A 26,747-nucleotide genomic window follows, 5' to 3' on the forward strand; every position below is an offset into this window, starting at 1 on the left:
TTCTGGATCTCTGTAGGTCAAGGTTTTTCAGCCTTCGTGCTGTTAACATTTTTGACTGGATACTTCTTTGCAGGGTGGGTGGGGAGAGCTGTCCTGTGCATTGCAGGCAGTTTAGCAGCCTCCATGGCCTCTACCTACTGCATGCCAGCAGCACCAAAAATATCTCCAGACATTACTGAATGTCTAAGGGAATAGGACAAAATTGCCCCTAGTTAAAGGCCACTGCTCTAAGGTCTCCAAAATAAAAGGGCTCAGCTGGTATGCTGGCAGGGGACTCACAGGGAGATGTGATGGGCTGGTGTTGGGGCCTGGGATAGTAGCCAGCTCTGCTGGGCATAGTGTTCTGGTGGCCTCGGGTGCAGCTGAGGTTTTCCCTTAGCTACTCAGCTGACCTGGGAAGAGATGGGGCTCCAGGAATCAGGAGGCAAAAGCTCCCATGTCCACCCCAAGTTAATTACCCAAGAGAGTTCTCTGCAGTGATTTGGAGTTGCAGCTCCAAAGTATAAGTAGAGGCAGAACCAGTGAAGATATGCCTGTTGCAAGATCTCATTGAGTGGAAAAAGCAAGATACACCACTGACAGGAAAATGAGATATGTGTACAGCATTCCTACAATTGTATAATACAGAAAAAAGAAATAAGTTATATTTGTATTTGCTTGTATATATCTAAAGAAATTCCAGAAGGATATGTAAAAGCCTCAAAACATAAGTAGAGAGTGTGTGGGAAATGGGCAGATGGAAGCAAGGATGAGACAGACACCTTTCACTGTTTCCCATTTTATGCTTTGTGTGTGTGTTTTTTTAAATAGCATGCGATCAAACAAGCAAGCAAATAATGAAATATTTAAGGCCTAAATATATAAACTGAACAAAACAGAATTTGAAAAGTTGGACAACTGAGTCCCCCTAAGCAATGCTCCTTCCCACTGGGTGACGTGCCCTTCCTAAAGTGCTTTCCTGTAGGAAAGTCAGAATGGAAGAGGCTGGGAGCCCCTTTTGGATATTGAGAGTCTCGCTGAATGCCTGGCCTAGCAGGTGCCCTGTACTCATCGATGAAAATCCCTCCTCTCCGTCCTTTGGACACACGAGTCTCCATTCTGCATCAAGTGCTGTGGTGATGAGACATGGTTCCTGCCCTCACGGGGCATGTAGAAGAGTAAGGGAGGCTGAGAAGAAACATGTCATTGCTAGAGAATCAATTAGCGAAGACTGTAATGAACGCCCCGAGAGAAGCACAGCAGGCTCTGACAGTGTGATGGGCAAGGAACTTGGCAAATCATTCCCTGAGAAGCAACACCTAGGCTGAGACCTGAAGGAGGAATGTACCTAGGCAAAAAGGGCACAGGGGGAGAGTGGTCAGGGAGAAGGAACACTAAAGACACTTGCATTCTATAGGCCCTGGATATAGTCCAGCAGAGCCCAGCAGATGAGGGGGAGTGGCTGAGGGGGAGGCGGGGCCTGATGCAGGACCCTGGAGGCTGTGTGGAAGATAAAGATCTTTAATCACAATGTGATGAGTTTTAAGTAGGGGATGAGGCATGAAATGGCTAGATTTGCATTCTTAAGAGATCACTCTACAGAGATAAGAAGGAGGCAAGAGGGGCCACCCGCCTGCCAGTTAGGAGGTCCTGCAGTTCACCAAGGGAGAGGTGGTAGTGGCTCCGATGGGGGTAGTAGGGAGGAGGATGGAGAAAGGTAACTCAGATGGAAAAGGTTAGCAGGGGGAATGGACTTGATGTCTGGCTAGCTGTGATGGGGAGAGAGGGATAGCACCCCATTTCTGGTCTGCTTAGACAGGAAGACAGGGTGCCATTTACTGAGCCACGGAATTTGAGAGTGAGCAGATTTGAGGGGGACCATCCAGAGCTGTTTGGGTGTATACTGAATGTGAGGGACCCCTGGCCAGCCGAGGGGGGGAAGTGAGTAGGGAACCGGAAACACAGGCCTGGAGGCTGGAAGATGGGTCTGGCTGAACAGGGGCCGGTGAGTGACACCAGCAAGGAGCTGGGAAGAGCAGGGGTCCCTCAAAGACTGTCACCCAAGAGGCACCCAGGTCGAAGTTTTCCTTGGCTCTCAGTTGAACTAGTTATAATCGTTTCACTGAACTAGTTATAATCAGTTAACGTTTCGAGATTTTACATAAAAATCTGGATTTTGTGCTTCTCTTGGAAAGCCAGATCTGGTGAGGTGAGGTCCTCATTGCTGCTAGGGGATCATCAGGGGTCTCCATTTACCCTGCCCCACCCAGTCCTGTTCACCTTCCAGGGCTCCTGCTGGGTTCCTGCAGGCATTTAACTTTGCAATCTGTGATAAAATGGGAAGAACAGAGAGCTAAGAGCTGTTTCTGTTTTTCACCAGTTACGTAGCTCCTACAATGTGCTTGGCACTGTTCTCAGTCCTTGGGATGCGTCTGAGAAATAGGCTGGAAAACGTTCCTGCCCTCATGAAGCTCAATCTTGTGGAAGAAAACAGACAATAAACATAATACATAATATACATATAGTGGATTAGAAAGTGAAACTGCTATTAGGGATCAACTGAGCAGGATAAAGGTGGATAGGGAAGGGGACAAGTTTTAGCTTTTTGTATTAAAAAAAAAAAAAGCCTCACTGAGAACACACTACTGAGTCAACCTCTGAAAATGTCGGCACTCAGAGGGCAGCAGAAGGGGTAGCAAAGGAGATGGAGAAGCAGCTGCCCAACACCAGAGGAGACCCAGTCCCAGAGGGCAAGGACAAGGAGGGCTTTAACACAGAAGGGCTTGACTGAGCCAGTGAATGTGGCTGGGAGGCTCCAAGGCAGGGATCCTGAAAGCTTCAAAGAGCCACAGGGCGCCAAGGAGAAATGCGGGTGTGAAGACATCAAGGCAGAAAAGTGCAACAGAAGTCATTTCCATGAGTAGCAAGAACCAAGCTCGGAGTGAGAGGCCCGGCCCAGAACACACATTGAATTTGGAAAGTTGGACAAACTAGTTCCCCTAAATAAAACTAGTACCCCTGAGGCCTTCTCACTGGCTTGGGGCAAGGGCGGAGGACTTTGGAGGCTGGCAGGAGAGGCACCCTCCAAACCATGCTCTCCCCAGCAGCCAGATCTACCTTCTAGGTGTACCAGCAAGGTCACTCCCCTGCCTGGTTCTCCCAGGGCTAGCCCTGCACTGGGAATCAAATAGAAGCTCTCATGGTGGCATAAGAAGCCCTGCATACTCAGGCCAGGCGCAGTGGCTCACACCTGTAATCCCAGCATTTGGCAGGCAGAGGCAGGGGATCACGAGGTCAGGAGATCGAGACCATCCTGGCTGACACGGTGAAACCCCGTCTCTACTAAAAATACAAAAATTAGCCAGGCATGGTGCTGCATTCCTGTAGTCCCAGCTACTCAGGAGGCTGAGGCAGGAGACTCTCTTGAACCGGTGAGGGGGAAGTTGCAGTGAGCCGAGATTGCGCCACTGTACTCCAGCCTGGGCGACAGAGTGAGACTCAGTCTCAAAAAAAAAAAAGAAGCAGCAGCAGCCCTGCATACTCAGGCACCGCCATCCCATCACCCTCCTTGCACCCACTCTCCCTGAGCTCCTTTTGGGCTGTCCACCCTGGCAGATGTTTTCTAGTCCAAGGCATGCACACTCACTGTTCCTTCTGAACAGACATCCTTCCCCCCAGTAGCCACCTGACTGAAACCTCCCCTTAGTGTCCCCTCATGGGATAGGTGTTTCCAGACCCAAGAGCTCCCCATGCAGCCTGTTACTCCTCATTTGCTGAGCCGCTGCATGTGTCTTTTTGCACTTGTTACCATTGAGTATAATATACAGTCATTTGTCTGTTCATTTATTCACTAGTCTGTTAGCAGGGACTGTGTTCTTTGTATCTCCAGTGCCTGGCATAATGCCTGCCAATAAATATTTATGGAATAAATGAATAAAATAGTCATTACTAGATGCTCAATAAATATTTGTTTAATAAATGAATGCATGAATGAACATACTCTATTTGCCTCCTTCACTTCTCTTATCCCAATTGTGGCTACATATTGATATATTTTTAATTTATTAAAAATAACAAATAATCTCACTGGATTGGAAACTTCACAAGGCAGAGACCAGGGCTCACCAATACTTATTCGGCATCTAGCACCATGCCTGGCATGTTGGAAGCGCTCAATAGATAGTAGTTCATTGAATGAACGAATGAAAGAGAGAGGGAGAAGAGTAAGAGCAGAGGGGAAAGACGGAATGAGGCGAGGGAAAAAGGAAAGGAAGGAGAAAAAAAAACTACAGAAAAGGGTAACATGTTCTGATGTGGAATTTTCTAAAACATGGTACATGCATCCTCAGATACCTACAAAATGGTTTTAGATCTTTCAAAAATTTGTATACAATAATTTACATTAGGCAGGGCATGGTAGTTCACGCCTATAATCCCAGCACTTTGGGAAGCTGAGGTGGGTGGATCATGATGTCAGGAGTTAGGAACCAGCCTGGCCAACATGGCGAAACCCCATCTCTACTAAAAATACAAAAATTAGCTGGGCGTGGTAGTGTGTGCCTGTAATCCCAGCTACTCGGGAGGCTAAGGCAGGAGAATCTCTTGAACCTGAGAGGCGGAAGTTGCAGTGAGCTGAGATCACGCCACTGCACTCCAGCCTGGGCCACAGAGCAAGAATCCAGCTCGAAAAAAAATTACATTAATTCATTATGGCAAGGGATACTGATTTTCTACCTATGATAATGGTATAAAATTTCTTTGTAAAATACAGGCTGGGCATGGTGGTTCATGTCTGTAATGCCAGCACTTTGGGACGCTGAGGTGGGCAGATCACCTGAGGTCAGGAGTTCAAGACCAGCCTGGCCAATATGGTAAAACTCCGTCACTACTAAAAATACAAAAATTAGCCAGGCATGATGGCAGGTGCCTGTAATCCCAGCTACTCAGGAGGCTGAGGCAGGAGAATCACTTGAACCCGGGAGGAGGAGGTTGCAGTGAGCCAAGAGAGCACCACTACGATGCAGCCTGGCCATCTCAGCGAGACTCTGTCTCAAAAAAGAAAAAAAAAAAAATTCTTCATAAAATACATATAATCAGGTAAATATTGGAAGTTGATTAAAAGAACAAGAAAAGCAACTAATAGTGCAGAAGACACTTGAAGATAGCAAATTTTGTGACTACAATGTGCAAACGACTAAATTTTGGGGCATTCGGATGCATGGAAGAAGCCAAGTTCTGGAAGTCATGGTCCCTGGGCTGTCACCCTCGTCCTGTCTTAGCTCAGAGGGGTGACCTTGGGCAGACTTCTTGCTTAACTTCCCTGCACCTCAGCTTTCACGGATTTCAAAAGGGTACAGGTAACATCACTCACTTGACACAGTACAAGCATTGTTACATCGTAGAGATGGCTGTGCTGAGAAAGCATAAGGGGTTTTCCCATGTGAGGGATGATTCCTAGGGCAGAGTCTGTCTCTGTATTATGTGTCTACATCCAGCGGGACTGCATGAATTTCCAGTGGACCAGATCTTTTCTGATTGGCTCTTGAGCCACAGCGATGCTGTCATGGACACAGTTGGGCAGTGCCCACCCTCCCTCCCCTCCTCTCTGTTCTCCCTCACAGGTCCCTGATGAAGACAGGCCACAGGTAAGGAAGTGACGGAAGTGGCAGAGGTGATGTCAGCAAAGTTGAGTTGCTTCTGTTCCCTCTGAAAGGCTGGAGGACACAGATGTAAACAGTGCCTCATCTCAGGAAGCACAGACATGTGCTCCTTTTCCCACCAGAAGAGCAAGTCATCTCAGGCCCCATTCTCTTGGCAGCAGCCCTCTGCACTGCGCCTGAACTCCCAGTGGCAACTGCCCTTAGTCCTTCCCATTCCATGGTGATGAGCAGAAGTGGGAGGGAGAAAGCTGGACAGAGAAAGGGAGAAGGGAGTGTGTGTGTGTGTGTGTGTGTGTGTGTGTGTGTGTGTGTGTGTAGGGGAGGAGCCCAGGAGAGCACAGCCATGGGTGAAGGGCAGGGACTCACAGCTTTCAAGATGCTGACCGCCTCCTTGCTGAGCCACACCGGGTACAGCACGTCGTCATGGAGGATGGACTCAAATAGGTCGTCCTCGTTGTCGGCCTCAAAGGGAGGCTGTCCAGCCATCATCTCGTACATCAGCACCCCCAGGGCCCACCAGTCCACGGAGGGGCCGTACTCCAACTCCTGCAGGATCTGTTCAGGAAACCGGCAATGTCAGGCACCATCAAAGGCTCCCACCCCAGTGACACCCGTGCTACGAACGCCCGTGGGAAGGACTTCAATTTTAACTCACTCCTCCCTACCATTGAGTCCTAGTCCATGTGAAGTTCTAAATCAGCAAATTCAGTGGCAGCTGAGTTTGGAGGCACTATGTTGGGGGCCGGCTATCGTCTTTCCAAAGTCAATATCGACAGTCTGTCTTCCAATGGGAACACGAGCACCAGAGAAAGTTCCTGACTGGCATGAGGGCCACATTTGAAAAAACTGCATATTTTGACACTAAAATCAGGGTCAGGGGAGCACAATGCAGACTGAGAGAACGAGCGAGCTGTAAGTGACTCAGAGTGCAGCGAGGTCACGTCTCCCATCTCACACACAGTGCAGGGCACAGCTCACTGCCTGAGTGGAAAGGTGAGCAGAGGTCTTCTTTAAATGGTGCAACACTGAATTTACCTGAGCCCTGTGCTTCTGGAGAGGAAACTGCAATGAATAAGTCTCCCCACCCTGTCACGGTCTACCTATAAAGGACTACTATACTCTTGCATATTCTAAGAAAAAACCCATCTCTATTGTTCATCATGATTCCCATAAGATACACTGAGGAATCCCCTGCTTTGCCTCTACGAAACCCTAGGCCCCCTTCCTTTCCTTTGGGGCCACTTTCACTAATGAACCCCCTATTGTAATAGCCAGAATCAAACCATCTCCTTGATTGGTACATTTTGCCTTTGACAACAGTCACTTGTCTTATCTATGCTCTCTGTCTCTCTTTTTTCCTCTAGCCAAAGGTGTAGAGTCAAATTCACTCAGATTAAATGCATGTATGACATAATGCTACTGAATACAAGACATCTTTTCTGGCTGGGCGCAGTGGTTCACACCTGTAATCCTAGCACTTTGGGAGGCTGAGGTGGGAGGATCACTTGAGTCCAGGAATTCGAGACCAGCTTGGGCAATATGGTAAGACCCTGTCTCTTAAAAAAAAAAAAAAAATTAGCTGGGCATGGTGGTATGTCTGTAGTCTCACCTACTCAGAAGGCTGAGGTGGAAAAATCACTTGAGTCCGGGAAGTTGAGGCTGTAGTGAGTCATAATCACGCTACGGCACTTCAGCCTGGGTAACAGAGTGAGACCCTATCTCCAAAAAAAAAAAAAAAGGATCTTTTCTGATTGGCTATTCTATTTGGTCTGCTCTCCATACACATATGTCATAAATACATGATACACACACACATATAAATATGTAGCAAGTCAATGATGTGTATATATATATACACACACACATATATATTCATACATATATATCATATATATGGAGACGAGATCCAATAGAAAAGACTAGAATTTAATATCACCTTTCAGCTATAGAGAGCTTTGTATTTTACAGTATGCCTTTAAAATATAACATATATAAATAAAATATGTAGCAGGTCAATGATGTGTTTGGCTCAGAGGAAAAATAAATGCTGAGCTGTCCCTTCTACAAGGAAGAGATCATGAAGTGATATTCCCATTCCACAATTATTTTCTCTTCTTATTAGAGTAGGATTAGGCATGGCTCTGCCCAGAACAGGAGGGTGGATGAGATGGCCTATCCAGGTCCATAATTCTATAAAGAATTTCAAAAAGTGAAGGAGAAATAAGGTTGGTGTGCATGTCCTGAAAGGGGGAACACTTTGAGGACCCTGAAAAACAAGGTAAAGTTCATGCCTCATCATTCCAGCCCATAGGACACCTTGGGCAGATAATGTCTCAGGCTGGGGACAAGGCTCCAATTTAGTTCTCAGATTTCATGGTGGCCAGGGAAGAGGAGGCTGAATTCAAGTATCTGGACTTTCTGTGGTCTACTCAAAATACCCTTCTAGAGATTACAAATTGCTTAGGATTAACTAGACAGATTTGGATAGAAGAAACATTTAGAAACAGTTAAAACACTCACAGTTTAGGAATCTTCTGAATTTGGAATGAAAAGGAATGTGAGCAAATGCAGCCAACTCTACATTACTTGGGTCTGGTAATCTTTTTAGCTAATACCTTTGGTCTAAGCCCAGTGGTTAGTGTTCCTCGAGCTGTAAGGTCAGAGCCATGGGCTCCACTGTCCGGAGGAGCCAGCGATTCTTCTGTGCTCCAAAGCCAATGCCAACTCCTCCCTCACCCTGGAAAGACACAGCGCCCAACTTAAGACCCCTGCCTGTCCCTACGAGTTGCAGGCACTTTCTCACTTTCCACATACCACTGCGTTGTTAGTTATTTTTTCATGGCCAACTGTCTCCCCAGTGCAACTAAAAGGTACCAGAGGGTAGGAGCTGTAACATGCTCCTGAGCCCATTGCTGTGGCCAGCCTGTTCTATCATCCAGGAGACAGTCAACATTTTGTGACTGGCTAGCATGCATGGCCACTGTGTGTATCTACCGGGCATGCTCCCTTCTCTCCCGGGCTCAGGGCACACTGGGTGCTACGGTGGCCACCCTCCAGCTTCTCGGAGGGAGGCAGCTGGGTTCTGTGCCTTCAAGGGGTGGGGAGAAGGTGGCTTGTGTGTGCTGAGACTGGATGGTGCTGTGGAAACTGCAGAGCCACCCTGCCACCCCGCTCCAGGCCCCTCCCACAGCCTTCTCGTTCTGGGTGGCATCTTTTGTAAGATTCCTTTAAGGCTTGGCTCTAATTATCTGCTTCCTACTTAACTGTCGGCAATGGATCTGGGCAGAAGGGCAAGGCTTCCATGCCACGGGAAGGCACCTGGAGTGGCAGCCAACCCCTCAAGTGTGTCAGAGCTGGGGAGAAGGGAGAAGGCATTGGGCCTGATGATGCCATTACCAAAGGCTGGTGGCCACTTCCTGGGGAGCAGGGGCTGGGAGTGGAGAAAGCAGAGGGGGTGCCACGGGGCATACCATGTGGTAGGAAGAGAAGCCTTGGGGCAGAGCTCCTGCCTCCGAAGGTGTCTCTGGTTTTGAGGTTAGCTCAGCAGCTTATCACCTCTCCCATTTGAATAGAGGCTTCTGCTTTCTCAAGCATTTCCATGCTCTAATCTCAGATTCTCAAAGCAGCTTGATGAGGTAGGTAGGGCAGGAGTTATGGCTCCTTTGAAAGATGAGAAACCTGAGACTCAAAAACATTTTGTGACTTCATCAAGGTCACATGTGTGCATTTGTGGACAAGTCTGGACTCAAGACTCAATTCTCAGGATTGTGTTTCCTATCCCATCACACGACCCAACAATGATGATAACAATGAAGCCACCATTTAGCCAGCACTCCCTGTGGGCCGGGCACTGGGCTAATGCTTTAGAGGCATAATCTCATTTAATCTTCCCAGTAGCCCTCGATGAAGGCAGCAGTACCTTTATCAGCTGTAATTTGCCTACAGCAAGACCAGGGATTGTCATTGCCAGTGCAGAGATGTTTCTGCATAGTGGGCACAAAGGCTAGAGCAGGAAGGAAGAGTGTCTGTGCTTCATTGTGAACAGAGATCAGAGTTGTTCATTGTGAGTCTCATCAATGGATTGCTTTTCATGAAAGCTGAGTGGCTGTTTTGTTCATCATAAAGCGAACGTTCTGTCTTGGGTTGGGTCCTTAACTATACCATGGGCTGTCAACTGTTAGACTCTGGCATCAACTTACAGAGGAACTGGAACTGAGTATTCTGACAATGAAGAATGAATGAAGAAGATGAGAAAAGCAGTTCCCTGTTGAAAGCTCTCACTTTCATTTATTGCTCCTTGAAGGTTGAATTCCTAGTGTTCTTGCTAAGGGAATACACTCGCAGAGAGACTGAAATCCCTACTCTTCAGATCTCTTAGAAGATAAAAGTTCTAAAGGGAAACCACCTATTACTCATCACCTTCACTTCGAGATGTTCCTCAGGCCTCCCCTGTCTTGTCTGGTCTGTGAAGCCTCCTGACCGTCAGTCCCTCACTCCCTGCCTTCTGATCTGCATGGCTGTGGCCTGCCTTCCTCCTGGGATGGATCTGACTAGGACCCTCCTCCACTGGAACCCTGAGTGGGTCCACAGATACTACAGGATCAAAGCCACATTCCTTGGGTCTTTATCCCAATCTCATTCATTACAATGAGTACCAAGAAACCCTATGATCTAGCTACACTTTTTAACTGTCCTGGAAAAGCCCAAGATGTTTTTGTCCCTTGGCCTTTGCTCATGGTGGAAGGTCATAAGTTCTCATTTTTTAACAAACCTTTCTATAAGAGCCTGATTTGTGTGCTGGATCCTGGCAGTACCCAGATTAGAAACACAGACCCTACCCTCAAAGGATCCAGGGCCCAGGGACATTGAACCTCCTTTCCTGTCCTGCCCCCGTTCCAGTCCTGTTGTTTTCAGGAATACCCTCCCCACCCCTTCCGTCAAAGGAAATCCTCATTCTTTACAACTCAATTCATCCACCAGGTGCTCCAAGAAGCCTTTCCTGATCCCTGAGGATACCATCTTGTTTTATGTGCCTATTTATTCTGCTTAATTAGTTGTTTACTTATCTGTCACTCCCTTTAGACCAAAAGTTTCTTTAGAATAGGACAAGTGTCTCAGTGATTTCTTTATCCCCACATTGCTTTGTGCCTAGCAGGTGCTCTAACAATGCCCACTGAAAGAAATGAGCTCTGAATGGGCTAATACCTATCTGATCCGCCATGGGCGATGTTAGTGGGGATTGGTACTTCTTTCCTATCTTACATGTCTCAGAACCATGAAGATCATTTTGATTGTCTATGACAGGCCATGTCTTAAACCTGAATCATATCACACCAGGTATCTCTCAGTTTGGGCAGGAATAAGGCAAACAAACACTTCATGCCGAGCAAAACATCCCAAACAACTTTCACGAAAGGCGACCTATTGGAATGGGCCACAGTGAATATCTCTGATATCTGTATACAATGAGGTGCAGTCACTTTCCTCTTCCTGCTCCATCCTGTGTACCCACAGCGTACAGCTGCCACTATGCGGGAAATGGCAAACAGTTCCTGGTTTTACTGTTAGTAAATTATAGCTGATAAAGTGAAGTGCTCCCGTGATCAGTAATGCTCCTTTATTCTGATTTTATTTTTTACTTTTTTTTTTTTTTTTAATTGAGACAGGGTCTTGCTCTGTCACCCAGGCTGGAGAGCAATGGTGCAATTATGGCTCACTATAGCCTCAACCTTCTGGGCTCAATTGATCCTTTCACCTCAGCCTCCCGAGTAGCTGGGACTACAGGTTTGCACCACTATGCCAGGCTAATTATTGTATTTTTTGTATAGACAGAGTTTCACCATGTTGCCCAGGCTGGTCTTGAACTCCTGGACTCAAGTGATCTACCTGCCTTGGCCTCCCAAAGTGCTGGGATTACAGACGTGAGTCACTGTGCCCACCCTATTCTGATTTTAAAGACATGAAAACAATAATAAAAGTCAACAAATTTCTCTTGGTCAAAGATTTATTGGTGGTTCTGGACTAGGATGGGAAGAGATGTTCAATGAGAACTTGCCCAGGTTTGGGAAATAGCCTGTTACTCTCATTTCACTCATCATCTCCCCAACACTAGGACTTCTTGACAGACATCAATCAGCAAACTTCTTACCTTCTCTTTTCTCCCTCCTCCCTAGAATCCATCCTGGTTTTCCAGAGCCTTCCCCCAGTACCACTAGATGACCCCAGTGCATGGGTTTGGACCCCAGCCTCGGTCCTGGCACCAGGAGGAGGTGAACCTTTGCACACAGGTCTTACCTCGGGAGCTATGTAGTCAGGAGTCCCACAGAAGGTGGTGGTCGTCACACCATTCAGAATCCCTTCCTTGCACATCCCAAAGTCAGCCAGCTTACAGTGACCTTCTGCATCCAGAAGGATGTTGTCCAGTTTCAAATCCCTGCAAGATAGGCCAGAATCATATTGTCAATATGCCACTCACCCCAATATAATCTTCTTGAGTTGAAGGTATGTGCATATCTTAGGGAAATCTCCAGAAAAAAAGTCCTGAAAGAAGCTTGCATTTCTTGAAACTCATCTGAGTCCAGGGGCTGTCTCTCACGTTAGTCAGCCCCTAATGGCACCTCCGCTTTCTTCAGCAAGAGGGAGGAACTTCCGTAACCCCAGGAATATATCAACTGCTGTGGTTTCATAGATCTAAGTCAGTGGGTATATATGGAAGCCCTGCTATGCACCCATATTCATATTAATCAGACCCTGCTGTGAAAGAAAAAGCATCTACCCCTGTCCCTCATGAACTAACCATGGGGATCAGCTGGGGGTCCCTGCATGACACATAGAGACATCAATGAAACAGATAAAACCACCTAAGAGTCAGGCGCTACTTTATAGAGCACCAAGCGAGCTATTGTGTGTCAGAGCGGGAGACCACAAACAGCTAGTGCAGGCAGTGAGGGCCTCCAGGAAATAGCGCCCCTCCAGAGAAACTTGGCTAGGAGGTAAGGGTCGGATACACTGTGAGGAGAGAAGATGGGAGAGAGGAGAAGGCCAATATACCTGATGCAAAAGGTAGTGAGGAGGCCAGAGAATTGGGCCGCAGTGAATGGTGAAGCAAGACAGGAATGTTTTGCTCAAAGAGCCTGGAATGCTAGGAAAAAGAATTTGAAATGCATGCTAACAGCAATAAGCATCCTGCCTGCATGAGCACAACGCATTTGTAAGATCTCTTTCCTAGGGGCCAGCAGGCTGGGTGGGGGAAAGGTCTGGAGGCAGGAAGGCAAGCACATTGCTTATAATCACCTGGACCCACAGAGCCCACGTGGTTCTGTGCGGCAAGCAAGAGCCATAGGGGCATGCCAGTCTTGAGCAGTGCAGCTCCCTTGGGGCCTGTTTTACACTTTGGGGTTCTAGGTAAGAATTCCCTGCCACCATGCCTGGAACCTGCAAGCCTGATCCCGTAGAAGAACCCAGACTGCATTGTGGTCTCCACCCTGGGCTCCCCGCAACAGCCATTCTGGGATGGAGGGTGGCGGGTCTTGCAAATAAGGCCCATTCCTCTGCACACAGAAAGCAGGGGGGCCTGCTGGTGTCAAGATGTGAACTCCGGTCATTGCCGGGGATCCAGGCCTGAGCGCAAAGGTGGGGCAGGAAGCACTTTAGGACCTGCCTGCATTGTACCCATGACCCCGTTTCTGCTTACAGCTGGGACTTCTTGAGAGAAAAGAGCATATAAAATGTGCTGCTCTAAGCAAATGCTCATGAACTACAGAAAGAACAGTGAGCCCAACCAAGCTGAGCCCCTGGGACCAGGGTTCCCTCACCCCGACCCTGGCCACTGTGTGTGGTCAAGGCCCAGCTCTGGCTATGGGTGATGGATCAGTGAGACAAATACTGGGTTGGGACTCAGGGCCTGAGTTTGTAGCACTGGTTGCAGCCTTGTCCTGGTAAAGTCACCTTGCTGGTCTGTGACCTTATCTGGTGAATCAGAATGACACGCTCCTGCTTGTAGGCTTATTTGAAGGACTGATGATGTGTGTAAAGTAGAAGGTCTTTAACATTGTCACACTCATTTTCTTCATGAAGGAACCAAGTTCAAGGGAACCGGGTGAACTGTCTGCCTACTTGCAAATGTCCGAGTCCTTGAGAAGCTGACAGCTGGGGCCCCACTGAGTCACATGCCCCTCTATTTCCTCTATTTTGTAGTATCCAGTGCTGCCAACCCCCATGGCACACACGATCAGCACAATGGTGATACTAATTGAAAAAGGAACAACAATGATGCTTCTTTATGTGTGGGAAGCACCTCGCAGTTCACGGTCCACGCTCAGCACTGTGAATTCCATTAAACAGTTCCATTGCACAGTACTGTGAGCTAGAACAAGCACACGTGGCAACTACCCTTACAGAAATAAGTCAGTGGAAGCCAGAAGAAGTTAGGTGATTACAGGTGGTGAAGGCTTGGTGGATCTGCCCTGCAAGCCAGCATCCTTGTCCCCGTGTGCCGCGCTCCTCTGCCCTCCTGCCTTCACATTGGTTGACTTCCTCTAATGCCAGTCACCAAGCCCAACTTCATAAAATACCCCAAATGCCACCCCCTAAGCACTCTTTTCAAAGCCTTTGTTATGTCCGAGGAAGGACTTCTTCTAATTTTGCATAAATTGAGTGGATTCAGAAGATTCCAAGCCAGCTTGAACTTTGCCCCTTTTCTGACTCAGGCTGCAAGGCTCCGCCTTTCCTTCTGCCCGGGGTTGCCTCAGGCGGGGCAAAGAAGGAGGAAGGCCTCACTGCTCCCCAGCTCCTGCTCTTCTTTGCCTGCCCCTGCACTGGCCCCAGAAGCTTACCCTCCCTTTGCTTTCTACCCTTTCTTCTCCCCAGGAGAAATGTGGTCCAGGGTGGCTGCCACAGCCAAGCATGGTCAGCAGGCAGCACGCAGCAGCTGCCCTTGGCTGTGACTAGGGGAGGCCCTGGCCAAAATGCTTCCTCCTGCTGTCTTGCCACTGAGGCCTGAAGCCTGCCCCTGGTCACTTCCTCCAATTACCCCTCTGTATTTCTTGAAAACTCTAACTGTCCATGTAAAACCAAGTCCAGGAAGAGTTAGGGACTTATGTTCCTTTCCTTAATGACAGAAAAAGTTAGAGTGGGTCCAAAGACTTCCGGGACCCAGAAGGGCCATTGCCAGGACTTCCTATTTCTCTGGGGGGTCTTCAGTTCCATTATAAAGAAAAGAGCTCACACCTCTGGGACTAAACTTGCCTGGCACTGGGCTCTCAGTGGTAAGCTGTTCATGAGTGGGGTTTCAGTGGATGGGATGGCTCAGGGAAGCTCAGTGCCTATGATGGCTCAGGGGTGGGGGTAGGGGCAAGATGCAGTGGAGGTGGAAGGTGGTAGGAAGAGAAAGAGCTAGTCTTTCCCTAAGAGATTCCTTCATGGTTTTCTTACCAGCACTGCTACCCCAGGATCTCTGAATTTCCACTCCTTATTCCTGCCCCAGGAGTCTCCTGGCTGTATGTTTTCAGTGCTGCCTCTTTGCTAGGGGCCTGTAGACACTCCTGGGGAGGAAGATTGGGAATAATGGTTTCCCAGCCTTGCTTACTTTGGGGTCCTGCTGGCAGGCAGAACCGGGCAGGCTGTCTATTCTCCTGAGGGTTCCCATGGTGTTCAGTGTTCAGGGGACATGGTCAGGCAGGTAGCAAGTACTCATCAAACTTGCTGGAGACTGACAGCTTTGCAAAGAGGGACAACTGCCCAGGTATTAGTCCCTGTGTACTCGGTCCTCAAATGCAAGGCCAGGGTACTTTTGAGGAATAGGACATTTTTTAAAGAGGGGGGTCATTTTTTTAATAGAAGGGGGGAAACCCAGCAAAATTTCTTTCCTAATATGTGAGCCAATGTGACTAGCCTATACTCATTTATCTATTTACAGTTTCGTTCAATTTTTCTTCAATAGGTAATACATTCATGTGTTCAAAAAACCAAAAAGTATGAAAGGGCATGCAGTAAAAATTCTCCCTCCTGCATCCATTCCCTGACACCCTTTTCTCTCTCTACAGGCGATTTCTTTTTATTCATGCCCTGTATATTCTCTTGATCATACTTTATATATAAATAAGAAAATATGATTATATATTCATTTCCCCTCATTTAACTATACTGTACACGTTCTTTGGGACTTTATCTTTTGCACTTAATATATATTGAAGCTCTTTCTGTCTTGGCACTTAAAGAGCCTTCTAATTCTTTATTGTGGCTACATAATACTCCACTGTATTTATTGGGGGACATTTAGGATACTTCTAGCATATGCTATCAAACAATGCTGCTGTGAATAACCGTCTACATAGGACATTTCACACATGTGTGAAGGTAACTGTACACATTTCCTAGAAAAGAAATTTCTGAATCAGGTACTACAAGAATGTGAATTTTGATGGATGTCGCCAAACTGCCCTTCTTGGAGGCAGAACAATTTATACTTCCATCAGCAACATATGACAGTGCCTGCTTCCCACATCCTTGCCAACATGGTATATTATCAAGTTTTGGTAGTTTGATAGGTGAAAACAATATCTCATTATATTATTAAGTTTCTCTGTAAGTTTGAGCATATTTTCATATATTCAAAAGAGATCTGTATTTTTTTTCCATGAATTGTTGCCCATTTTTCTTTTGTGGTGTTTGTTTTTTATCTATTTTTAGGAGCTCTTTCTATATTAGGAAACAAACTTCAAGCATGAAAGGGCATACAGTAAGATAAGAATTGCAAACATCCCAGTTTTTTGTCTGACTTTTGGCATTGCTTATGGTGGTTTTGTCATGCCAATATTATTTATTTTTATGTAATTGAATTGATGTTTTATAACATGGGTTTGGATTTTAAGTCTTAATTTGAAAGGCTTTACCCATTTCAAAGTTATAAAAGTATTCTCCCAAGGTTCCTCCTAGTACTTTTATGTTTTCATTTGATAAATGTAAGTCTTTGATATATTTGGGACTTGCTCTGATAAAAGATGTGTGATATATATCCAACTTCACTTGTTTTCAGAAACTTAGTAAGTTGTCTCAATACCATATGCAGAATAGGTCACTTTTCCTCACTGATTGAAATACCACCTTCATCAACAAATACTAGTACTAAATCCTCTCATGCACTTGGATTTTTCCTGTACCTTTTATTCTACAACGTCACTCTATACCACACTCTTTTAATTATTGCAGGTTTATAATGCCTTTTAACACTCGGTAGTACCAGTCTACATATTATTTTTCAAAATTTCCTGGCCATTCCTGTTTATTTTTCCATATGAACTTTAGAATCATTTGTCTAGTTAAAACACAATCCTGGTGATGTCTTTATTGTGAATATGTGTGAAGTTATAAATTAACTTAGGGAGAGTTGATATTTTTATGATGTTGAGTCTTCCCTTCTTATCCAATAATACTTTGTGTCTTTCCATTTTCATGTCATCTGTGTCCCTTAGAAGCATTTTAAAATTCTCTCATATAGATCTTGTAAATTTCTTATGACATTTTATGGCAGATTGCTGGTTGTCCCAATATCTATTCTCACTGTCTTCCTTTGTAAGAGAACATTTACTTTCTATTTTTTAAGCCAGGCACATAGCTACGTAGCCATGAACTAGAATTAAAAGCTGCGCTTGTGGCTCAAGCCTGTAATCCCAGCACTTTGGGAGGCCGAGACGGGCGGATCACGAGGTCAGGAGATGGAGACCATCCTGGCTAACACGGTGAAACCCCGTCTCTACTAAAAAATACAAAAAACTAGCCGGGCAAGGTGTCAGGCGCCTGTAGTCCCAGCTACTCGGGAGGCTGAGGCAGGAGAATGGCGTAAACCCGGGAGGCGGAGCTTGCAGTGAGCTGAGATCCGGCCACTGCACTCCAGCCCGGGCGACAGAGCAAGACTCTGTCTCAAAAAAAAAAAAAAAAAAAAAAAAAAAAGCTGCGCTTGGAGCTGGGTGTAGTTATATGACTAGGTTCTAGGCAATCAGATGTGTGGAAGTCTCCTTAAAAGGAAGAGCCTTACTCTTCTTTTTCTTTCCTCCTTCTATATATTCTCTCTTTCTCTCTATATATATATGTGTGTGTGTGTGGGGGGGTATATATACACATATATATTTATACATATATTCATATGTATATATACACACACACATATATACACATACATATATACACACATACATATATGTTCTTCTATATATTCTGTATATTGCATGAATGAGGATATAATACCTAAAGTAGTAGCAGCCACCTACAACCATAAAGACAAGGACTAAGTCCTAGGAATGGTCACTGGACCATCAGCCTTCAGATAACTTTCATATGAAAAAGAAATAAACTGGTATCTTATTTAGAGCACAGTTGTTTTGGGTTTATATGTTAATTGTAATGGAATCCACTTCAAAATAATACAGGCTATTATTTTATATTTTAAATTCCTCTGGTAAATGGGGGCTTTCTTCTGTTATGTCTTCTATCTGGTCGCACACGTATAGGCTAGGTATTGATTTTTGTTTATCATTCTGTGCCCTGCCATTATACCGAACCCTCAGTTTTTGTAACAGTTTCCAGTTGATTCTCCTAGATTTTTCAAATTGCCTGCTATTAATGATTAATTTACCTCTTCCTTTTTAGTACTTATACTTCTAATTCATTTCTTCTGTCTGATTGTGTTGACTGGAACCTCAAGAAAAATGCTAAGTAATAATCGTGATAGCATCTTTGGTGGTCCCTGATTTTAGGAGGGCCACTCCTAGCATTTCCCCCTCAGCCTGAATGCCTTTGTGATAGCCCTTGTTGCCTGACACCTGGATGGATGGCTACTTTACTCTTCACTTGAATGAAGACTTACGAGAACTTCCATGGAACCCCACTTCCTCCCCCAGTGCCAAGAGCCAAATGGGATGTGGGCTATAGGAAGGTGATAAGAACGAGGCTCTTCAGCTTCCCTCGAGTCCAGTGTGTCTTAACCTTGCCATGCTGTGACCAGATTGACATGTGGGGCTGGATAATTCTTTGCTGTGGGGGGCTGTCCTGTGCACTGCAGGATATTTACTAGCACCCTGGTCTCTATGCATTAGATGCTATGAGACGCTATGCATCTATGCATTAAATGCATTAGATGCTATTAGTACGCCCCCTCTCCAGTCGTGACAACCAACTGTCTCCAGACATGGCTAAATGTCCCTTGCAGGCCCTCTGGTTGATGACCACTGCTCTAATCTGAGTCTTAAGAAGTGATCAGGGCTCTTAACGTGGCCTGGCCTGGAGCCAGACAGAGATTTGGAAACCATGCCCTAGCCACAAGGAAAGGGTGCATTCGCCTGGCGCATCCTCTGCCATTTTATTCCTGGGAAACGGGAATCCTGACTCTACCAAGCCTGCTCACATTTGGCATCTTCAACCCACATTTTTAAATGTATGAGGAAACTGAGGCTCAGAAAAGATAACTTGTCTGAGGTCACATGGCTGGTAAGAGGCAGCGTGGGCTGACCCTACATAACTGCCTGTGACCACCTATTAGATAAAATGAGAGAGGTATGAGTTGGAAATCTCTATTTGACGCTTGGACTAAAATTCCTCTGGGCTGGGAAAAGAAGTCTTTGTGGTGAGGAGAACATGGAGCCCAATGGATCACAGACACTTCCAGGCACAGACCCACTTCGAAGCAGGGTGACACAGTGAAGGCTCTTCTGGAAGATCTCTTCCAGAAAATCACAACATGGCAAGAAAGGAAATTCCCTAAACAATGTACTTTAAAAATATTCTATAAAACCTATCTGAGCAGGAAAAAAATAAGACCTAGCAGTTATAGTGTCAGGGGAAAAACAAAAAGTTTGACTTCTAAGACCAACTATACAAACTAATTTATTAGGGGAGGAAAATGGAAAGGCATCAGTGAGTACAAACAGATCCCTAACGTGATTTTGCTGCAAGGCAGTGAAGAAATGGTCTAAGACTGAGGGAGAACTGGTATGCAAGGAAGGTCTTTCATCAAGATATCTGCTGGAGATGGGATGAGACCAGTGGTGGGTCAAATTCTACTTCTACTTGTAACGTGACAAGAAACTGACTTTTTTTTTTTTGAGACAGGGTCTCACACTGTAATCCAGATTAGAGTGCAGTGGCGCTATCTTGGTGCAACCTCCGCCTCCCAGGATCAAGCGATTCTCCTGCCTCAGCCTCCCAAGTAGCTGGGATTATAGGCATGCACCACTACTGTCCAGATAATTTTTTTTTTTTTTTTTTTGTAATTTTAGTAGAGACAGGGTTTCACCATGTTGGTCAGGCTGGTCTCGAACTCCTGACCTCAAATGATCCACCTGCCTTGGTCTCCTGAAGCACTGGGATTACAGGCGTGAGCCACCGCGCCCAGCAAAGAAACTGACGGTTCAGGTCTCTAGCAATGTGTCTAGAATAATTTGAAACACATATTTTGGCTTCTAAGAATTGCCTCCCAGGTTGGCTATGCATGTATGTAATTCTGTGTATAATAATTTATGTATAAGAAGTTGTGCCTACATGTGATCTGAGATGCTGAGTGGGTGCCCAATGTTTCTCTTCCAGATGTCAGACCGGAAGTGGGGCAGCTGTGAATCTGAATCCCAACTCTGCCACTTACCAGCTGGGTAAGGTTGGGCTGGTCCAACATATCTGGAAGACTTAGTTTTCTTATCTGTTAAATGAGGATAGTATTGCCATGATGGAATGATGTAACCTCTGCGAAAGCTCTAGCACAGTGCCAGATCCATGATATCCCAGAAATTCTGCCTCCTCCAGGGGTCTAACACTCATTTCTTAAAATATACATCCCATGCCAGTGCAAGTCACTAAATCCATAAAAATCCTTTTATTTTTGAAAAATACTTAAGGTCTCTTATGTGTATAAGGCACTGAGATAGATGCTGTGGGATGAAACATATGAAGTATACACGACTGTAACATAGGGGAAAGGGACAAACGATGTGGAACAGAGATGAAACTGACTGAGACTTTTAGCATAGCCCAGTGAGAAAGTCAGGATTCCTTTCCCTGGGACTGGGGAATGACACGGTGTATAGAAACGCAAAGTTCCCCGGGAAGAAAGCAAAGACAATGGGGCTCACAGGTAGGGGTGAGGCTGTGCAGATGCTGATCAACAGGATTCACGCAACAGCTTCCAGACACTTATACTTCTCAGGACTGGCCACCACTGTGTGCTATCACATACAGAATCCCTTTCCTTCCCACAATAGCCCTGGGCAGTCGGTATCATCATGGGTTTGCAGATAAAGAACCTGAGGTGGGGTGGGGGTGAGTAAACAAGACTAGGGAGGTGACTGGGACCTGACCTGTAGATGTTTAGTGGAATCCTGTTTTCTTTACCCTGCACCTCAGCTATCTCATCTGAATTTATCCTTTCCCATTTGGAAAATTGTATTTTTCTATATTGATGGTAGATTCCCTAAGAATAACAGCCAGAAAACTCTCCTTCTGTAAACCATACAGGATCCAGCAAAGAGTTAGCACGTGTGAGGCCCTTAACATATCAGAAAGAATGGGAAACAATTCTTTTATGCTTGACCTGAAAATTCACCATTGAAGAGCCCTGTAATGCTCCTTTATTCTTCGCTCATTTTCCAATGCCCTCACTTCCCTGGCATGCAAATTCCACAAAGCTCAGGCCTGAGTGCTGCAGAAATAACAGCAAATTCCTCCAGTAACTTGAAGATAAGAGATTAGAAAAATTACTTCGTGTCCTAGAGCAGGCCCTCGAGGGAGATTATGAAGAAATCCTGCTTGTTTTGGGACAAACAGTGAAGACTCGTGAATGGCTGTGGTCAATCAGAGGGGAATATTGGCTCTTCTGGCAGATGTTACCAGGCACCTTCATAAATTTAGTAATACACTTGAGAGAAAGATGTTTTTTCCAGCTCAACATTGTGGCAAATGTTGGTGACTGGCAGGCACCCTCTTCCTGACATTCTCTGCACAGGCACCTCCCATCACTCGCAGGAAGCAAGTCCCTCAAAGACCACCAGCCAGAGGCCAAACACAAAGGCAAACAAAGTGCGTTTATTGCCCCTCCATCAAAAAAAAAAAAAAAGCATAATTTGTTTCTGAGCCCAAGGTAAATGATTTTCAAGTTCTCCATTGCAGTGCTGATAACCGAGAGTCAACGATAATATTTCATTCTGGGTCAATGTCCAGGGAAATTCTTCTCCAAGTCTTTGCGTAGAAAAATTCAATCATTTAGAAGCAAAACAATGAACTACTTTTCTTCTTCCAAATGCTTTTATATCCCAAGCCCAGTGTGGAATCTTTTCTATCCCTTACTTCGTTTAATCCCAGAAGTGTTCTGTGAATCTGGTAAGACTATATTATCCCTACCTGCTAGATGAGGAAAAAGGGTTTGAGGGGTTATTTAATTGGCCCAGGACATACAGGTGGTGAGTGAGCAACAGAGTCCACCCTGCCTGACCCCACTTCCATGCTGTGAATCACTTCACTGTGTTGTTTGAGGAGAAAAAAATATACATTGTGTCCACACGGCCGCCCTTTCATGGGACAGAGAACACAGTTGTAGTTTTTGGGGCGGTGGTTGTTTCTAACTCATGGAAACATGCTTATAAGATGTAACTGATAAGCCAGACAATGCTATTTTGATCAAATAGATGTCCTCTCAACTCGAGAGAGAAGGCTTTGAGCCACTACACTGACAGCTGGAAGCCTGAGGTGTCAAACAACATCTCGGTTTGAAGCCAAAATAAATAGCCTGGTACCTGGTTGATCCCGCCAACAGAAAATATAATAATAAACAGCCTGTGGCTGTACCTGGGCATTAAGCCTTGGAATCACTACAGAGTTGCTTATCTGATTGCATGATCATCCAATTACTTTTTTTTAACCCATAATAATGAAAGTACATTCTTATCCTTAATATTCATGGATAAAATTCTGATCCCTGCTGAGGAGAAACGCATTGCCTTGTGTTTCCAGCATGTGGGTGAGCTACCCTGATGATCCATCGTGACACTTACACCTAGTTCCCCTATCCCTCTCCAGGTCAATCAACTTGGTCATCAAAACAGCTGTTTGGGCAGAGCCCAGGACAGACTGACCACAAGCAAGTCACTTTTCTGACCATTACTGTCCTCAAATATGAGATAAGACGGCTGGATAAGTTAATCCCCAAGGGTCCTTCCAGTCTAAGATCCAGGAAGCAAAGGCAGCTGGAGCCCGTGAAAGAACTTGCTTGAACTTGCAGTCCTGGCTGTTGCACACCAAATGTTTCCCCTTTCCACTTTGGAGCAAACCTTTGCCAGCAGGCATTTTTACACGAAATGTAAATCAGATGATGCTCCCCTGCTGCTTGCATTCTTCAATGGCACCCCAGAAGCAGGGTTGTCAGCATGGTGTGAGAGGCCCTTTGTGGTCCCCCATGGCCTTCTAGCCTCATCCATCCAGTTTGGATCAGGAGAGTGTATGATGACGGATGAGGCTAGAAGGCCAGAGGAACCTTTGGGTGGTCCCTGTCTCCTGTTCCACCATGAGTGTCTATCCTCCACAAGCGACCATTCCATGAGGGCAGGGTCTCCAAGTCCCCACAGTGTCTGATGCATCCCAGTGTCTCAATACCTACTGGTCAAAATGGATGAAGGAATAAGATCAGAAAAGTGAATTCACAGATCGTGGCCCCAAGCAGCCAGATGATATGAACATGCATTTCCAGATAATGTATGGAATGATTAAAAGATTTTTATTGAAAATTATTAAAACTAAGGCCAAAACTATCAGAGGCAGCTGAATCCAACATTCTCTTGCACTCTCCAATCCATTCTCCTTATTATACTCAGGAAGAGAACCAAGCAACACCCTCTTGTTGTGAGGTCTCTGCCTTTATCCCAAAGATGCCTCTCTTGGCCATTTTACCTAAAGCAGCCCCTCACTACCAACCCCAACCCTTCCTTTAATCTCGATCACAGCACTTTGGTCAGCTCCTCCACAACAATGACCACAATTTGTCATTATTTTGCTTATTTCCTTGAGCATTATTGGTTTCCTCACATGAACTCCAGGAGAACAGAGATGGTGCCTTCGTGTTCACAGATTGGTCCCCAGGGCCCTGCAAAGTACCCAGTATTCGATGTTCACTGAATGTCAGAACAAAATGATGGGCAGGGTCTCTATGAAGTCCATTTTAGCATCCATCTAATTGGCGGCATGATTACAACTACTGATACATTCATTGATTGTCTACTTGGCCCTATTATGTAACAATTCTATAATAGTTACTGAGTTTCTACTTAGAGTCTGTTTGAGGATATGGAGAGGGAAGAAAGACACAATCCCTGTTTTCAAGGAGATGCCTAGGGTCTAGAGGGACAGATGGACATGAGGCCAGAGTACTAGGATGGCAAGTTCTGAAACCAGAGGGAGAAACAGGACATCATCACTGCCTTAGAAGGCAAGGATTGCTGGTCTCACCTCTTTTGGGCCCAGAGATTTGCAGCTCCAAGTCCAGCCAGCACTCTGTCGCCACAGAAAGGGCCACTCCAGCTAAAGGACCAAGAGTAACCTTTCTGGGGGCGTTCCTGGAGCCTGGTGGAGGTGGACCATAGAACCCAATGCAGGGTCCAGAATTCCCGGACAGGAAGGCCAGAAAACTGCACTTCAAGCTCCTTTGTCAGGACCAGAAGCTGCCAAAACTAGTAGGCGTATGTCTTCCATGTCCAGCCACGTAAAGAGCCACGTGCTAGGAGATTGGTTAGCCCCTTGTAGGTCACCCCAGCCCAGATAAAGAGCTGAGGAAACGCAAATGTAACTCCACACAATTTGACGGGGATGTAGGGAAGGCACGTCTTCCTGCAAAGTGGGGGTCACCCAAGTTACTTGGAGGATATCAGAGGCCTCATTCAAGGTTAGAAGGCTGAAAATGGACTGACCTCTGAAGTGACAGAAAACAGATTTTATTATTCTTAAAAAAGAAGTCTTACATTTGTATTTGTTTAATTTGGCCATGGAAGGTATTTGCTTTAAGACCATGCGGTGCTTTCCAACGGCTAAGAAATGTGTCTGTGCGCGCACGTGTGCGCATATGCATACATGCCAATAAGAAAGGGTACAGGGCTGCGCTTACGCCCTGTTACGGGCCTAGACCTGTGGTCTGATGGACAACGAGGCTGCACGGGCTCAGGCGAATGAGGCAGGTTAAGAAGAGTCCTCCTCTTCATTGGAGAGGACATAATCTGGTAGAGTTTACAAATCAAAGGCAATTAGAGATAAAGACAGCCTCCATTTCTCCATGTGATGGACGTCTACTGAGCACTTATGACACACCAGGAAGGCCCAGGGTTTGGAGGGAGGCAGGAGGACAGCAGCAGTTCAGCTCGTGCATGAGCTCATGCATGCTAAACATTACTGATTCCTTAGAGGGACCTCACTGGACATGCTGGCTAGGTGTAATATGTGAAGGTTTGGGCTGGAGGAAAAGAATGGATGTGGGTGAGATTTTTCGAGAAGAGGATCACATATAGTGTGAGAAGAGAAGAGGGCTAGAAATGATCTGTGAGCAAGCACGACGCCTGATGGCTGGGACTTGGGACAGAGCAACCATATAGGACTTTGGTGTTCGAGAAACCCAAAAAGAGAGAGAATCTCAAACAAAGAGTGTAGTCAGTCCGTGAAGGGCTCTGAACTTGGGTGGTTCAGAGGTCTTTTCATCCAGCTGAGGCCCAGGCAGATAAAGTCACTTGCCCTTACTTCTATTTATTTATTTTTTCTTTTTATGCTTTGAGACTCTGATTTAGAAATAATACTAATAAATAATAATAATAATAATAACTTGTTATATCTTTTGAGAAAAGACTTTCCAGACTAATAGAGGAATTGTGTATCAGGGTCTGCCCAGTGAATAGCTTTAGTAAAGAAAGGAACTGTAAACCTCAAACCTGCCAATGGGACAGAAGGAGAGTTCCAGAATTCCACTTGGAGAAAAAAAGAAAAGCAGCAATAACTCTTGGAGTGACACTGGGAGACATGCCCTTTTTCTTTTTCTTTTTTTTTTTTTGAGACGGAGTCTCTCTCTATCGCCCAGGCTGGAGTGCAGTGGCCGGATCTCAGCTCACTGCAAGCTCCGCCTCCCGGGTTCATGCCATTCTCCTGCCTCAGCCTCCTGAGTAGCTGGGACTACAGGCGCCCGCCACTACGCCCGGCTAAGTTTTTGTATTTTCAGTAGAGACAGGGTTTCACCCGGTTAGCCAGGATGGTCTCGATTTCCTGACCTTGTGATCCACCCGCCTTGGCCTCCCAAAGTGCTGGGATTACAGGCGTGAGCCACCGCACCCGGCCAACATGCCCTTTTTCAAGGCAGTAGAGTCGGCATGTGAGAAAAACCCCATTTAGAGAAAACCCCAAAAAAACCCACCAGAGTTCCGTGTTCCATAAGCCTTCCAGTCTTCCAAGCAAGAAGGACCCAGCAGCTTCTCCTTTGCCCACCCTCAGCCGTCCCTGAGGAGCAGGTTAGTTGGGGCAATGGTGACCCAGCCCAAATCAGCTCAGTGTTCCTGGGCGATCTCTTTCCTCTCCACTCCACCAGGCCCATCAGAAGGGGTGCCTGTACTCTGGACATTTCTTTACTTCCTTCTTTTTAAAAATCACCCTTCCCTAAACTATGATCCCTTCTGAACTACTTGCAAATCTGCTCCACGTCATTGAGCTAAGATGGACCCTTATGGCTTGAAATATAACTTCCCCCAGGGAACTTGCAGAGGTGGATCAGAAGATCCAGGAGAGTCAGTAGAGGTGATGAGGCATGGGGCACAGCTTCAAGACCACTTCTCAAATCCTGGCAGGAAGAGTCTAGATTTCCCTCTCCAGGGCCCTCCTGAAGGCCACGGCCTTACCCCTGCCTCTGAGTCCATCCCCAGCCAACTGCTTCCTTTTACCTCCTTTAACCTGAAGACTCTACTTGGAGCAAGATTTGAATTTTCTTGAAGCCATTCAGCTAAAAATCAGAGTGCTGTTCAATCCCTGACTTTGCTGGCAGTCATCAGCTGGATTATACTCACACTAGAGCAGGTTGTTTGGCCATAGATATGGATGAAATATTAGTAAGTT

At 46.0% G+C, this 26,747-nt stretch overlaps 1 protein-coding gene across 2 annotated transcripts in view; it reads right to left on the bottom strand.

Annotated features, from left to right (window-relative positions):
- PRKCE (protein kinase C epsilon) overlaps positions 1-26,747 on the bottom strand; it is a 540,751-nt gene that overhangs the window by 31,882 nt on the left and 482,122 nt on the right. For both annotated transcript variants that reach the window (XM_005575968.4, XM_005575969.5), the window contains exons 12-13: positions 11,934-12,072; positions 6,006-6,194 (exon numbers count right to left, since the gene is read on the bottom strand). In XM_005575968.4, coding sequence (XP_005576025.1) covers positions 6,006-6,194; positions 11,934-12,072 — 328 coding nt within the window. The remainder of the gene's footprint in view (positions 1-6,005; positions 6,195-11,933; positions 12,073-26,747) is intronic.

The sequence above is a fragment of the Macaca fascicularis genome, chromosome 13, assembly GCF_037993035.2.
Source record: "Macaca fascicularis isolate 582-1 chromosome 13, T2T-MFA8v1.1".
NCBI lineage: Eukaryota > Metazoa > Chordata > Mammalia > Primates > Cercopithecidae > Macaca > Macaca fascicularis.